Source organism: Sardina pilchardus, chromosome 24 (genome assembly GCF_963854185.1).
Source record: "Sardina pilchardus chromosome 24, fSarPil1.1, whole genome shotgun sequence".
NCBI lineage: Eukaryota > Metazoa > Chordata > Actinopteri > Clupeiformes > Clupeidae > Sardina > Sardina pilchardus.
The window spans coordinates 7174188-7186577 of record NC_085017.1 but is presented as its reverse complement, the minus strand read 5'-3'; the positions used below and the strand labels follow the sequence as shown (position 1 = coordinate 7186577).

Here is a 12390-nt window from a genome sequence, read left to right as displayed (position 1 = left end):
TAGGCTAACAATAGCCTAAACCTCTATTTTAACATCTGTAGGCCTAGTGAGTAAAAAATGTCACTCCACTTCAGACAAATAAGAGAGACAGCAAGATTATTGCCTCCAAATAGTTTATATTCAAGAATTTCACATAAACTGGACAACATAAATCACAGAGTCTTGGGGGAGAAAACTCAGGTAACCAACTAAACAAGGGTTGGAGAAAACAACCTAACATTCATGTCCAGAAGCACAAGTTACCTGAAACGTTCAAAGAAACCATATGTGGATTTTTTTAGGCATGTTCTGAAAGGCCATGGGTCAGAAAACTACCGCGAAAGCATCACAGTGCACAGACTCAACAATGTATAAGAAACAAACAAACAATATGTTAAAAAAGACATTCGACCCATAGTATATAATAACAATAGTATTAATTAATCAAATAATAATAATCATCATAATTATAATAATAATAATAATAATAATAATAAATACAGGAAAACCAGCAGCTTCAACTTGTGTTACCACAGACGTATACGCAGTGGGCCTCTCTTGCGCTGTTAGGCTGAGCATGGACAGGAAGACAGTGCATATGGATGAAACAGAGAAAGATGGAGGGGTGTATCAGTGACTGCGCTTACATGGACTTTGGTATCCCGGTTATGAGGCTTATCCTGGTTTTGATTATATTCAGAATATGCTGTTTACATAAACACAGATACACCTGATTATTAATATCCCTGTATAGCCTCGCCTACATGATAAATACTAGTATGACGGTTACCAACAATAGAGTTCTACGTATGTAGCCAGCCGCTGTCCGGGATAAGGTGTGTAAATGGAACAGTATCCCAGTTTCTTTCAGAGTACTCCAGCTAGCTTAACCAGATTTCTCAAAACCAGGATACGGGTCAATCCGGGGCTCTGAAATCAGGATATGATGTTTATATATATATGCGCAAACCGGGACACTCAAAATCCTGATAATAACCGGGATACTGAAGTGCAACTAAACGCAGTCAGTGTCAGGAGAGCACCAGCAGCTAAAATCAACAGGCCAATTTCAAGTCATCAGCATCCAGCCCCCATAGCCGGCTACAGCCTGTGGTGAACCTTGCAGGATGCCGTTGGTTGGTTTGTGTTGGTGTATGATCATGTCTCTCTAGAGATGGTGGTGTTGTGCTGCATTATAGCTTGTTCTTGCAGTGTACCAAAATGTTATAACGACAGTGCATGTGTGTGCGAGGCCATAGCTATATACTTTTACGAAATGTTCCTATTTAATTCGACACATTGTTTAGATGGCTGTGAATACCACCATTGTGCCTTGTCTCAAGTGGATGTGTTTTGACATTGCCCTTGAATCGCGATGCGACAAGGACATCAATGCTTTGGTGCCTTCCTCACTACCAGTATACTGTCAATGCAGCAAACATCATCAGAAGAGCACAATGAACCAGTTGGGTGTGTCTTCAGTGATCAAGCAGGAACAGTGGTGCACGCACAGGAACTATTCTTAACATCTCAAAGATGCAATCAGTCAAAGCTGTGAAGCCTTTGATCAAACTTGATCAAAAACCGATGCCTGTCTCTCTCAGATGCTATTGATATAGCCTTTCCCCACACCCATACGAACACAATACAACATAATCAAAAGCGTCTTCAGTGACTTTCTAAAGGGATCACTTCATCATTACTGAGAAGACAGAGAGAGAGAGAGAGAGAGAGAAGGAAAAATGTACATAGTCTCTCTCTACTTTGTAATCGCTTTGTATTTTCAGCATGAAATACCCTGCCTAAATCAGTGTTTAGGCCACTGAGCCTAACCACATACAATAGCAGAAGAGTTCCTTGTACTCTAAGCAGGCAACCGCTCATCATAAGTCCGTCTATTGGGAGTGTAAGTAGGGCTTGTTGAACCAAGTAAAACTGCTACCAATATAGTACCCCCTGTGCTAACATACTCTCTACATGGTGCAAATTAAAATGAAGAAAGAGAGCGGGGATGGGAATTAAACTAATTAGAGGACTTAACTATTTAAAGGGCATGATCATACACTTCAACAGGCTTCTGTGAATACCTGTGTCCAGCCCACTATGTGTAATTGTGACGTGTGTGTGTGTGTGTGTGTGTGTGTGTGCGTGTGTATGTGAGAGAGAGTGTGTGTGTTTGTGTGTGTGTGAGAGTGTGTATGAGTGTGTGTGTGTGTGTGTGTGTGTGTATGTGTGTGTGTGTGTGTGTGTGTGTGTGTGTGTGTGTGAGATTTCAAGACAATCATCTGACCTGACAAGCACAGAACTTAAATGTGGACAAAAAATATATATCTTAAGTTCAACCGAGCATTTGTGCAAGATAAGAGCGAAGCACAAAAGGTCTCATCAGAGCATCAACTTACAGTATATGTGTGTGTGTGCGCATATCAGAAAGAACCGCAGTAGAGGACAAAACCTGGTGCTGGAGAGAGGGAAAGAGTACAGCCATAGAGTCATGAGCGTGGAAGGGTGACAGACAGTCTGAGAATGAAAGCCAATGAGAGAGATATATGTGTGTGTGTGTGTGTGTGTGTGTGTGTGTGTGTGTGTGTGTGTGTGTGTGTGTAAATTAGCGGAGTATGTCTGGATGTTTGGCAGGGGGGGCAGGGTGGAGTGGCGGCGGTGGTAGTCGGGGGCTCTTGGTCAGCCATCACTGTTGGCTAACACCCATCTGATGATGGTCTGTCTCGGACTCGTCCTCCACGTCTGCGTGGTACTGCTCGAACGTGTCCTCGTCCATGTCTGGAAGACCTAGGAGCTGCAGCAGGAAAGGCTGGGTTCAGGGCAGGCCTCTGCCAGTATCGGCTAATATACATGCAGCTCAGCTCAGCTCAGCTCAGCATGCAAAAACCTGATATGCATTCCCAATATTTGTGGAACAAAACATTTGCATAGATGCACACCCCATTTACAGAACCGCCACTTCTGGCTGAGCAATAGAATGGGACAGCACGCAATCCATAAGTGAGTGTGTGTGTGAGTGTGTGTGTGTGTGTGTGTGTGTGTGTGTGTGTGTGTGTGTGTGTGTGTGTGTGTGTGTGTGTGTGTGTGTGTGTGTGTGTGTGTGTTTGTGTGTGTGTGTGTGTGTGTGTGTGTGTTTGTGTGTGTGTGTGTGTGTGTGTGTGTGTGTGTGTGTGTTGTGTTGTGTTGTGTTGTGTAATTCTGGCACAGCAGTTGTTTATTGGACATTGCATGTTACTATGCAACCTCAACTTAACTTGACCCCAGTCTTCACAAAGGTGTCTACAACTAACTGTTGTTCATTTACATTTAGCAGAGACTGTTATCCAAACTTATCAACTATACTACAAGGGATTACACTGTCCCGAGAGCAACTTGGGGTGAAGTGCCTTGCTCAAGGGCACAACAGTGGAATTGAACCCACAACTTTTCAGGCTACTACACGCTAGCCCAGCTGCTAAGCTACTACACTACCACCAACCAAAACACTGAATACAAAAATTACATGTCACATTCTGTTCACACTTTTGAATCAGAATTGGTACTTTGCATAATTAGTACATAATTATTTATAATATTTATTATTAATAATAATGTTCATGTTTGGAAGGTGATGGCAGTGTCTCTACTTACAGGCCTGAAGGACCTGAAGACCTTGTCCAGGACCTCCAGCAGGGTTTTCTTTCCACAGGAGGAGATGTAGTCTTGGGCAAGCTGCAGGAAAGGCAGGCAATCCTCACTCTCACTCCACACATGCTGAGGAGAAAGAAGGGAGAGAGAGACAGAGGGAGAGAGAGAGAGAAAGAGAGAGAGAGTAGAAGAAGAAGAGGGGAAGAGGTGTGGGTAGAGAGAGAGAGAGAGAGAGAGAGAGGGATAAAGAGAATGGCTAAGTGAACCCTGTCCTTGTTACATCAACAGTTGCATCTTAGTCACGTTGGATAAAAACCTTCACCCCATCCATAAATAATAAACAGTCCAGAGACCTGCGACAGTGGGAAGCTGGGCGATAAAAATATGTCGTCAGGATCGGTCACATGATGTAACTCTGCTGAAGTCTACAGTTCTGTCCTCTCCCTTCACGCACCTCTCTCTGCCCTGGCACCAGATTCCCAAACGCAGCTGGCATTTCGTTTCATTTCATTTCATTTCATATCTATTATACAGGAAAGTATTAAAAGTAACAAAGTTACAGTTTAAAACAGGCCGGACTCAGTGAGAAGCTGATTTCCAGCAGATTCCTGCTCTGCAGCACATATAACAAGTAACAGGGACAAGACACATCCTACATCAACATTTACATACAACAAGAGGCAAACATAGACATGATACTTAACAAAGACCGTGGTTTAAGGTCATAGGTCATAGGTCATAGGTAATTTCCTCTCTCCTAGGCTCCAGTTGTTTGGGCTCCAGACTCTCTCCACTGCTCCTCCTCCTCTCGCTAACATATTTAGCAACTAGAAATTACACACAATGGGCCTTGGGGTTAGTGGCATACACATGAGAATTCAGCTACACTTTCAACAACTATTTTAACACAACAAGGGGAGCGCTGTGGCGCAACAGGAGGCTACAGCGCTCTTGCCACATACGGGTCCGAGTGCCCACGGGGACCCAGGTTCGACTCTGACCTGCGGTCATTTCCACATCCCAACCCATCTCTCTCTCTCCCACTCACTTCCTGTCTCTCTCTACTTTCCTCTATGAATAAAGGCACACAAAAAAAAAAAATATATATATATATATATATTTAGTGTTCATGAGTGCAAGTGTTTGAAGAGATTGCACCCCTGACAGACAAGGCCAACATAAGAGGGGGGAGCACTGTCATTGTCACCCTCAGTATTTGGGCCATCTTTGGAGCGCTATCTGTTTCAAAATGAATCATGTTTCGGCTGAGAATCAATGGGCCCCATTCATCTCCTCTGTTAATGGACTTTTCCAAGGGGAGACAAAGACGACCTCTCTCATAATATAATTACTCCACTGGGTTCAAAGCAGGAGCACTGTCTGCAGAGAGCAGCGGCGAAGCTAAGCCCATTCAGCAGACTCAACAGCCGTCAAGAGAGGACCACGAGACTGCACTGCACTGCACTGCACAGCACTCGCAATGACAGCATGGTATTAGGTCACCTGTGCTGTCAAGAGCGTGTTGTTTACTGAACCGACGGAGGCAACAGTAAACAGAGGAATAAACAGAAGAGAGCCCTCTGGTGGATGGAGGAGAAGGCGCTCATGTATCAGTGTATAGTTACAACAATGTAGTTCAGTGGTGCCCAAACTTTTCATGGCAGGAAGGGGCCAATGGATTGATTGAGGGTAGGATGGGAAAAAGTTGTGATCCTCCAACACCAAAGTACAAAGATTGTGGCACGCAAATAGTCATGAGCTGTAATAGTGACCACATACATCCCCATCGGTGAGGTGCAGGGCAAATGGAACTCAAACAAGAATGAAATGTCCACACTCAGTTTAAAAACTCCAATACATTTATTGCGTTTTGCAATGTTTCACACTTAAATACACTTTAATCATAACTAACAAATCAGAGCAGTGCTTGCATATCTTTAGCATTGTCTTTATCTTTAAGCAACCAACATTTATTCAATCAGTCAAACCTGAATATCAAATATTGAATACATTGCATTGTATAAATATTCAGCTAAATAAGCTGTTGTTTTAAAACTGATCACGTCTGGCCACAGTCAATAGTTTCATGGTGAGATGACAACATTTAGGCAAAACCAAGACATGCCAAGAAAGACATGAAATAGTTTACTAAAGGCAAACTGAAGGAGTTTGTTATGTGTGTGTGTGTGTATGGATGAGGAGTGCTGTGTAACTCATTAAGATGGGAGGGCTTGTTCTGAACACTAGCCTTACAGTATGTCTTGGGTAGTCGCTTCAGCACAGCCACACCCTCGGTGGCACTGAGCCCACACCAGCGCTGCATGTGAGGCCTGCTGAGGGAGTGTATGGCTCTTCCCTGCATAACCAACGCGCTTTACATACATCAGCCAGAGGGACAGTAATCTCACTAACGCTAAACAGCAACTTGGTTGATGACGGCAATCGCTTTACGCCGCTGCACCCAGAGAGATGAGAGGCCCAGTAGCTGAGTCGTCGGGAGTTATGACCAAAACCGTCCTTTCATTCCTTCATTTTCAAATGTACATACTTCTTTGTAGCAATATTGATCTGCGCCAGACAATGAAAGAAATATAGAAACAGCTTTGTATTGGTAAAAGAGCTGTAATTTGATCGACAACTACGCCATATGGAGATTGGACTGGAACTTGGCAGAGATGTCTGACTGAACTCTTTGTGCTCATAGAGAAGTGCTTACTTTACTAGACCTGTGTGTGTGTGTGTGTGTGTGTGTGTGTGTGTGTGTGTGTGTGTGTGTGTGTGTGTGTGTGTGTGTGTGTGTGTGTGTGTGTGTGTGTGTCCACTTCGCTTCCAGCACAAGGATACCTCTATTGCAATAAAAGTCACAACCACCCTACCCAACATTGATATGACTCTCTCATTGTTATCACTGATGATCCCCATGGGGCTACTTCAGGAATCTGCTGTTCAGTGAGTGTTTGACTAGTATCACTATCACTGAGTAATCATTCTATGCTGTGTTATGTATTCTAATTGTGTATTTTGTATTTTTTATTTATTTAATTACTACTTTTTAAACACTTTTAAACTATTGCCCAGGCTTAGGCTGACAAACAAGCACGCAAACTTGCTATTAACTATTGCAAACGTACTAATACTTGGTCAGAGATGCAGTGGGGGGATAATTTGATCTGACCAGAGATCTGTGGAGATGCTTCAGCCATATACCCTTAACACTGTCGCTCTTTTTTTTTTTTTTTTTCAAATCACTTTAAGTAAAGTGGTTATGAAATGCTCTGCATATTTGAGTTGAAAAAAAAAATATATATGTAACAAGTTGAAAATATATTAAAGATACAACAACAAGATTAAAATAACAAACAACGAACACCCTATGGTGCTGAGGGTATAACTGCGCCCTGCATTTTGCAGCTCTGCTTTCTAGTACTGGAGCAGTGAGCAGTGAGCCGTGGGCCTCCAGCAGGGCAGGGAACAGAGAGGAAAGCCCATGATGGGAAAACATCATAAGGAGGATTACAGTGAGCTGAGGCATGGGAAGTGTATAAAGGCAAAGAGAAGACTCTGTGATTGTGGGCGACTGACAAATTTGGGACAAGCTGTATTTCAATCCATGCTTAGAAAGGGGGGATGGGAGTATAACAAAAATGACACCATGGTGTATGTGTGTGTGTGTGTGTGTGTGTGTGTGTGAGATACTTTGCACACTGTGTCCTCATAACTATGAGTTAAAAATGTCTATTGACTACTGGAGACTAGCAAGATCTGAACAAATCTGACAGCATCAATCCACGTTAGATAAGATCACCATCTCCACACCTACTGATGACACGCTGAAAAGTACAGAAGAAGTAAGATGCTATGATAAACCCTCTCCTCTATTTTGCAACCGCCAGGCATTGCTCTCCAAGACCAACTGGTGGGCTAGCCCCTGTGGGCTGATGGGATTGGGAATCAAGAGATTGGGGAGTGGAGCAAAGTGAAACGAGGTTCTAGAAGCGCCTCGAGGTATGGCCTCCCTCCCTTCACTCTCCAGAAAGCCCCAGCCGCCCATCCAGCTCGGTTCCTTGAGGGCATCATCACCAGACTCTACTGCACGGGGTGCCGCTGGTGGTGGGGTGGAGGGTTATGGGGGGGGGGGTTAGGACGTTTCTAAGGGCCCATCATCGACAGAGCCCCCGATAATACTATAATGTCCGGGTAGCCTAGAATTCTTGTCTGTCATAGGGCCCAAATGTTCTAGCAGCGCTATGTTCTAATGCACGTGGCCTATGGATCATTAGCAGGCTGCTGGGCTGCTGGCACTGATTGCATTTTGGTGGCAGCAGACATTAGAGGTACAGTAGGCAGCATCCTACATCCTGCCCAAGCTAACAACACACACACACACATGCCCGCACACACACGTACACACACACACACACACACACACACACATATGCGCAGGGCAGCGGCAACGGTAAGCAGCAGCGCAAGCTGACGTGGTGCGGCTCGTGGGACAGCCGGCGAGCCACAAAGAGAGAAGAATGTGCTGCCTGTCTGGTCTGCCCTGTCCTGTCGGGTCCTGACGCGAAGCACACGCCACACAGAGAGAAGAGTCCGGAAAAATGAGAGAGTGAATGCAACTGCTGTGTTGTTATGAGGGCGACAGAGAGAGAGAGAGAGAGAGAGAGAGAAAGGTGGAGGCTACTGCGGATTCAGTCCTTCACACGTGTCACAGGGGCCTAGAAAGGCCTATTTCCTGGCAGCAGCGAGGTGCACTCTCTATCTCTCCCTCCCTCTTTCTCTCTCTCCCTCTTTTTCTCTCTCTCTCTCTCTTTCTCTCCCTCCCTCCCTCTTTCTCTCCTGCCTAGTTGCCTCTGGTGTGTCTGTATTGATCGGCCCCCAGTAACAGGATCCCTAGCCTCCCGTAGCCCTGCAGAGGGTGTGTGTGTGTGTGTGTATGTGTGTGTGTGTGTGTGTGTGTGTGTACAGGGGGGTGGTATTTTTGGGCACTGGGTGCTGCCCTTGGGATTCAGATGCAGAGTAATGGTAATGTAGGTTGTGCACATACATCTCTCTTTCTCTCAGTGTGTGTGTGTGTGTGTGTGTGTGTGTGTGTGTGTGTGTGTGTGTGTGTGTGTGTGTGTGTGTGTGTGTGTGTGTGTGTGTGTGTGTGTGTTTGTGTTGGTGAGGGATAGACAGATAGATAACATGTGTGTGTGTGAGAGAGAGAATCCTTTGGGAAAAGGAGGGAAGAGTTGCATAATGACACAGGGTTGTTCAGTTCATTACCTGCCAATATAATTCTGTAAGGCCTGTGTGGCCATCTTGATTTCTGATAAAGTAATGGGCAGTGATGACAGTGGGCACTGCCACGTTTACCCACAGATTTGAATGTCCCAAAGCTATAGGCTACAGATAGGTGGCTATTCACTTTTCGCCGTTTACTGAAAAGCCATCAATTTATCTAGTCTAGAATATACACTGACTAAGTAGGCTACAGTAGGCTTCAGCCTGGAGAGTAGCCATTCTAAAAATGCCAACCACACAACAAAGGCTGCCTGGGGCTGTTGGCAATGCTGGGAGGGAATGGCCAACATATGCCAATGAAAGCATAGCGCAAGCACGAAGTTAAGAGTGTAATTAAGTATTCATGTAGGTCTAACGATGACTGCAACCGAGGCCGAAGACTGCCAGAGTGTCGGTCCGTTTGCTGACAGAACGAATTACCGTTAGAAGTCCAACAAGTCTGAAAATGGAGCTCGGTGAGACGGTGTGATCCACACCCTTTGGCCTCGTTGCCGTGCAGTAGGCTACACACACTTATTATCGCGGAATATCATCTCATATGATGCCTGGGTTATGTAGGCTACAATGGTTTAGCTATTCTGATTACGGGTAAGAGTTGAAGACGTCAGTAAGTTCAAATGTTTCCCCCCAGCCAGGTTCCCAGCCGCAAGGTGGGCAGAGCGCATCAAACTGCAGTTACCAAACGTGTGACATCATTCCACTCGCTATACAGAAAACGCATGTATCCTCGCATCCTTATTGGACCCTTCCGACTAGGACCCAAGAAAGAAGAAGTAAAGCGAGACTTGCCGTGCACACCCACCAAATATACAGATCTTCCACACCCTCCTCACAGTTAAAACGTGAACTGTTGGCTACTTACAAAATTGTCGGTCCCGCCCGTCATATTGTCTGGGCAAAGAACATAAAACGATATCCCAGGTTCGGCGTAAAAATCCAAACGTCTCTCATCGTCCTCCTCCGCAAAGATGAGATCGAACGGATTGCCCGTGCACCATTTCTCCGCGGTATCCACCAGCTGCTTGAACTCCATCCTGTACCGTGCACCTGAGCGGTCGAAGCGATGCCGTTGAACCGGTATCTTCCGTGCCCCCCCTCGGTGATGCTAAAAACGCAAAACAGCTGACGGCGCTCCGCAACCCCTAACGCTCCGTCCGCATGGTGATTTACAGGGATTCTGGCTCACGCTGACGCATATTGCCCTCTAACATTCTACCGCGTTTGTTCAACTCTAGGCTCGCGCAGTCAGAGATGCACCGATGTCACTCACGCACTGTCGCACGCACTTCGATTAGTGAGCGCTATGTCAGTCTCAGAAACGCGATGACGAAAGACTAAAAGACGGTCCTATCGTCATCAGAAGGCCCTCTCTGACCAAGAAACATGTTTCATGTTTTATAATCGACCAGCTGTTTGGTAGACCAGAGGCTGAACGTTGAGGATTTCACAATGCAGCAAATATGTGTTTGATCTGGCTATCAAAATGCTGACTTCATCCATCGATCCATCAAAGCCTCGGTTACAGTGCGAATTCACAGGCCTCCTGGAGTAAAAAAAAACAAAACATTGAAATTGAAAATATTAGGCTTCATCACCGTGCATAGGCTGAAGGCCAAATACTCATATGCAAATTAAGTCGTTTAAAAGCCCATGTAAAATATTTGCTCAATCATTATGAGCAAATGCGTTGGAATGTCTAAATTAAGTGACTGAGACTAAATAAGAGCTCGTAAACGTCGCCAAATGTGTTGTCTCAACTCGTAACAAACTATAGGCTATTTGGGGTATTTGTCAAAATAGTCGTTTTCAAAATAGTGATTTTACGCAGTCATCGGAATTAATTATGACATGACAAATGTAGCCTATGTGAGATAGAAAATATTTAGCAGAGGACTAATAAGCCACATGTACAGTTTCTTGTCCTGTAGATGGCGACAGCGTCCTCTATGTTAGGGTTGTTTTGATCTATGCATTAGCCGGGAGTGATGAAAAGCTCCAGCAACAACATCTGTCATATGATCCTCAGCTGGAATCAACAGTGCTTGGAAATATGTCAGCTCATGTTTTAAAGGCATTTTTCCCAACTTGTGGTCCCTTTTTTTCTGGAAAAATGCAGATACACCACACCCTTCAGACAAGTTTCAACAATTTACATTTATATGTATTTATCTATTCATTCATTTAGTAAACAGTTTTATTCAAAGCGACTTATTATATTTCAACGGCCATTGTCCCCGGAACATCTTGAGGTTGAATGCCTTGCTCAAGGGCACAACGGTGGAAGCTAGGCTATAGCTTCTTCACTCTCAAAAATAAATGTGTTGGTAGACATCCTATCTGGACACAGAGATGTGTTTAAAAAAAAATAAAAAATAAAAAAAAAACACCATAAGTTGAGTTATTTTCAACGAATATTGTGTAACAAATAACAAAAACAATGTGTTGAAAACAACACATACTGCACAGATGTTGAACACATTCAACAGTTGAACACATTCAACACATTGCTTTTGAGAGTGTATGTTTCGGAGGTTTCACTCTGAGGCTCCGTGCAGTCCTAGTTCAGCAGGCTCATCCTCATGGGTCCTGCTCATGACAGAGTGAGCTCATCCGTCATTCTCCCCGCACTGAGACCACTGAGGCCCTGCACTGATAAGCCTCTTCCCTCACACCAGCCAGGACACACACACACACACACACACACACACACACACACACACACACACACACACACACACACACACACACACACACACACACACACACACACACACACACACACACACACACACACACACACACACAAGCGTGCACTACACACACACACACAAGCGTGCATGCTCACACACAAGCGTGTATACACAGACAAGCATGCACTCACACACAAGTGTGAACAAGACACATACACTCACACACACACTGCGCAAGCAGGCATACACAAACACAAACTAATGCAGTTTTACTCTTCCGTCTCACACCACACCGTTCTGAATATCAAAGCACCAAAGCACCTAGCTACACCAATATTACATAACCAACTTCTGGCCTGCAGTTCCACAAACATCGATCAGTATTGGCCCAAGTAAACAGATGAAATTTTGAAATTAGCCACTGACTGTCACATGAAAGACCAAGGCAACAGGTGAAGGAAAGACAGTTAAGTTACTGCAGTTGTGAACCACTATATTGTTTTGTAGCAGTTTTGCATGCTTTACATGCCATTTAACAGGTCAGATCTACTCTTTATAAATATTGTCCCAGTTTCAGTCAGTTGGATGAAAAGCCCTGTCAGAGCAGAAGTGGACTATAACAGAAGATATTATACAATATGACAATTAAGCATTTACTGCAAGGAAGGTGAAGCATCGCTCTCTCTCTCTCTCTCTCTCTCTCTCTCTCTCTCTCTCTCTCTCTCTCTGCTCTGCCAATTTGTATCCCAGAATATGCAAATGGATTCTGCTATTAAGTCAGCATAATTTAAAGCTCAATTTG

General features: G+C 44.5%; 1 protein-coding gene across 1 annotated transcript; it reads right to left on the bottom strand.

Moving 5' to 3' along the window:
- Positions 1 to 96: 96 nt before the first annotated feature.
- On the bottom strand, positions 97 to 10275 carry mturn (maturin, neural progenitor differentiation regulator homolog (Xenopus)). The gene is made up of 3 exons (XM_062529279.1): positions 9761 to 10275; positions 3613 to 3735; positions 97 to 2776 (listed from the first exon to the last, which is right to left on the bottom strand). Exons 1-3 carry the CDS (start codon positions 9929 to 9931, stop codon positions 2669 to 2671), a joined length of 402 nt encoding a protein of 133 aa, XP_062385263.1. The 5' UTR covers positions 9932 to 10275; the 3' UTR covers positions 97 to 2668.
- Between the last annotated feature and the right edge of the window lie 2115 nt (positions 10276 to 12390).

Coding starts and splice junctions, on each gene's coding strand:
- mturn (XM_062529279.1), bottom strand. CDS start 9,931: ATGGAGTTCAAGCAGCTGGTGGATACCGCGGAGAAATGGTGCACGGGC. Junction 3,736..9,760: donor CGGGCGGGACCGACAATTTT/GTAAGTAGCCAA, acceptor CTTTCTCCTCAG/CATGTGTGGAGTGAGAGTGA. Junction 2,777..3,612: donor TCTTCAGGTCCTTCAGGCCT/GTAAGTAGAGAC, acceptor TTCCTGCTGCAG/CTCCTAGGTCTTCCAGACAT.